Source organism: Coregonus lavaretus, assembly GCF_964263955.1.
Source record: "Coregonus lavaretus genome assembly, chromosome: 11".
Classification (NCBI taxonomy): domain Eukaryota; kingdom Metazoa; phylum Chordata; class Actinopteri; order Salmoniformes; family Salmonidae; genus Coregonus; species Coregonus lavaretus.
In genome coordinates this window covers 46,001,855-46,005,228 of record NC_139998.1, presented here as the reverse complement: position 1 = coordinate 46,005,228, position 3,374 = coordinate 46,001,855, and the positions used below count along the sequence as shown (strand labels likewise).

At 45.2% G+C, this 3,374-nt stretch overlaps 1 protein-coding gene across 1 annotated transcript; it reads left to right on the top strand.

Annotated features, from left to right (window-relative positions):
* The first annotated feature begins 290 nt into the window (after window positions 1–290).
* LOC311137767 (kelch-like protein 26) lies at window positions 291–3,374 on the top strand. Its single transcript, XM_084172353.1, has one exon. It carries the CDS (start codon window positions 295–297, stop codon window positions 1,870–1,872), a length of 1,578 nt encoding a protein of 525 aa, XP_084028479.1. The 5' UTR covers window positions 291–294; the 3' UTR covers window positions 1,873–3,374.

Genomic DNA, 3,374 nt, shown 5'->3' with positions numbered 1-3,374 from the left:
AAGCTTAGTCAGATGAGGTATGGTAGAGAGAAAACAGAGGAATTGGTGAAGTATGTGGAACTGATAGGTAGGGATATAATAACATTACAGGTGTATAATGTGAATATGTATAAATATAAATTAATAATCTGATGTTCTCATCCTGATGTTGCATGGCAGGTAGAGAGGGGAGTTGTTGTTCAGTGTCTAATTAACCAGAGATTAAAATGTTGTTCAGAATGGAGGGAAATCAATAAAACAAGTTTAACATAATGACAGTTATTTAAATGGATTTTTCACTTGCCTTGCAGAGCCATGTTCACTGGAGGCATGAGGGAGTCAAACCAGGACAACATTGAGCTGAAGGGCTTGTCCGCCCGCGGCCTGAAACACATAATTGACTTTGCCTACAGTGCAGAGGTCACACTTGACCTGGACTGCATTCAAGACGTACTGGGAGCAGCAGTCTTTCTACAGATGGTCCCAGTCGTGGACCTCTGCGAAGAGTTCCTCAAGTCGGCCATGAGCGTAGAGACCTGCCTGAACATCGGCCAGATGGCCACCACCTTCAACCTGACCTCCCTCAAGGAGTCAGTGGACACCTTCACCTTCCGCCACTTTCTGCAGATTGCAGAGGAGGAAGACTTCCTGCACATCCCCATGGAGCGCCTGGTCTTCTTCCTGCAGAGCAACAAGCTGAAGAACTGCAGCGAGATTGACCTGTTCCACGCTGCCATCCGCTGGCTGCAGCATGACGAGGCCCGCCGAGCCGGAGCCAACGAGGTGCTCTGCCACGTGCGATTCCCCCTCATGCCCTCCTCGGAGCTGGTGGACAGCGTGCAGACGGTGGACATCATGGTGGAGGATGTGCTGTGCAGGCAATACCTCCTGGAGGCCTTCAACTACCAGATCCTCCCGTTCCGTCAGCACGAGATGCAGTCCCCGCGGACTGTGATCCGCTCCGACGTGGTTTCACTCATTACCTTTGGTGGGACACCCTATACTGACAACGATCGCACTGTGAGCAGTAAGGTGTTCTATCTCCCAGACATTGCAGCGCGTCAGTTCAAGGAACTAACCGAGATGGAGAGAGGATCCAGCCACGCCTGTGTATCGGTGCTGGACAACTTTGTGTACGTAGTCGGCGGACAGCACCTGCAGTACCGCAGCGGTGAAGGGGCAGTGGACATTTGCTTACGCTACGACCCGCACCTGAGCAAATGGCTGCGTATCCAGCCAATGCAGGAGGGGCGTATTCAGTTCCACCTCAACGCTCTTCAAGGACAACTCTACGCCACTGGGGGGCGCAACCGATCCGGAAGTCTGTCCTCCGTAGAGTGCTACTGTCCCAAGAAAAACGAGTGGACCTACGTGGAACCACTGAAACGCAGAATCTGGGGCCATGCAGGAACTCCCTGTGGCGACAAGCTCTACATCTCAGGGGGTTACGGTGTCTCGGTGGACGATAAGAAAACCCTGCACTGTTACGACCCCACGTCTGACCAATGGGACTTCAAAACGCCCATGAACGAGCCTAGAGTGCTTCATGCTATGATCAGCGCCAAAGACCGTGTTTACTGCCTGGGCGGTCGCATGGACCACGTGGACCGCTGCTTTGACGTCCTGGCAGTTGAGTATTATATTCCAGAGAATGACCAGTGGACCACTGTTAGCCCCATGCGAACAGGGCAATCTGAGGCAGGCTGCTGCTTGTTGGATAAAAAGATATATATCGTTGGAGGGTACAATTGGCATCTAAACAATGTCACAAGCATTGTGCAAGTGTACAACACAGAGACTGATGAGTGGGAGAGGGATTTGCACTTTCCTGAGTCTTATGCAGGAATTGCGTGTACGCCGATCATACTTCCACAAACCACCACGCAACGGTAATCCTTTGGCCCAAAGTGATTGTGACAATTTGATTCCATGCATTCTTACTGTTGAGGGAATAAGTGGAAATATGAACAAGATTTTGTTATAATAACAGTGTATTGCTTCATTTTCCATCCTATGGTTGAGGTCCATGTGCTGCATCGTAATGAGCAGTTTTAATGGAAATAAGTGTTAGCTTCCCGGGACAAACTCACTTTTAGGGTCTTTAAAAAACACTTAAAGCACTACCTACAGTCAAGAAACCAATTAACAAATTTCAGGATAAAAAATGTAATTTGTGCCATGCATCAAGGAAGCATGTTTGGATTATTTCATTGAGTATATTCAATCAAATAATAATTTTGCAGGGTTTTACAATTTTTTTTACCACAGATTTGATGACATATTTGACTGCTTAGGACCATTTGAGAACTAGTGATTGACTGAAGAAGAGAAACATATTTTTTCAGTAGCTCCTAATGTTTTATGTTTATTTCAGAACATCTGTTTTTACTGTGTAAGATGATGTGCTCATTAGGCTGTTCAAATGACTGGAGACATTTACACACAGCCATCGTAATGAAACGTGTATTCCAAACTGACAAGCTAAAATGTCTCTTATGGCAGCTTAATCATTTTTTTCAACTCCTTTGTGTAAGCGCGTGAGAACATCTGTAGTTAGAGCTCCTTGTGTAGGAATTAGGTAGGCTTCCTGAGTATTCTAAAGTCATACTGTATATAATCAATATACAGTAGATCAGAATGAAGTGCTTTTGTCTTGTCCAACTCTTGCAGTGTTTAGTTGTGAGGGGAACTGGTCAAGTGGTCAGTTATATTTTGGTGCCACGTTTTTTCTCCTAGCTCCTACACAAAAGGACAGCATCGGTGTGAGCACTATGGTAATGGATTTACCTAGACAGGCGTACTGCTTTCACTTATCCAGTCCTGCCAGAACTGTGAATCTCAAAGAGCTGGGTGCAAGTGGCTGAAATTCACGTAAGGGTTCAAGTAAAGGCCTAGATGGAAAGAACAGCGCACAAGCAGTGATATGTGATTATTTCCCCTAGTGTATTTCTTCCTTTAGTACAGTGTAGACGGTAACATTTGATTTATGAGGAGTAGCCTGTTTGTGAGGCTTTCAGTATTGTATGCAAAACTTATGGCTTTTACTAATTTTAGACTGTTGGCAATGCTGAGACAAGCTGAATTTTATTTGGAAGCACAACATGGCCCTCGTTGAAAAATGTTTGGTTCTGAGAATGTCACCTGTTTGCCTTAGTAACAGTGTTTTTGTGATGTTTTGTCAGTCCAACTCAGAAGCACATAGTTATCTTTTAAGTGCATTATAAGTGGAGTACACTGTAATCAAATGAGAATGTAGACTTTTGTGTATCCATATGTATAACTTTAATTAAAAGGTGTTACGTGAACTGAAAAAGGTATTCCGGTGTTGTAGTCTCAATGGTGGAATGCATCATTTTACAAAGACCTACAAAAATGTCCATGGGATGGCAGATGAA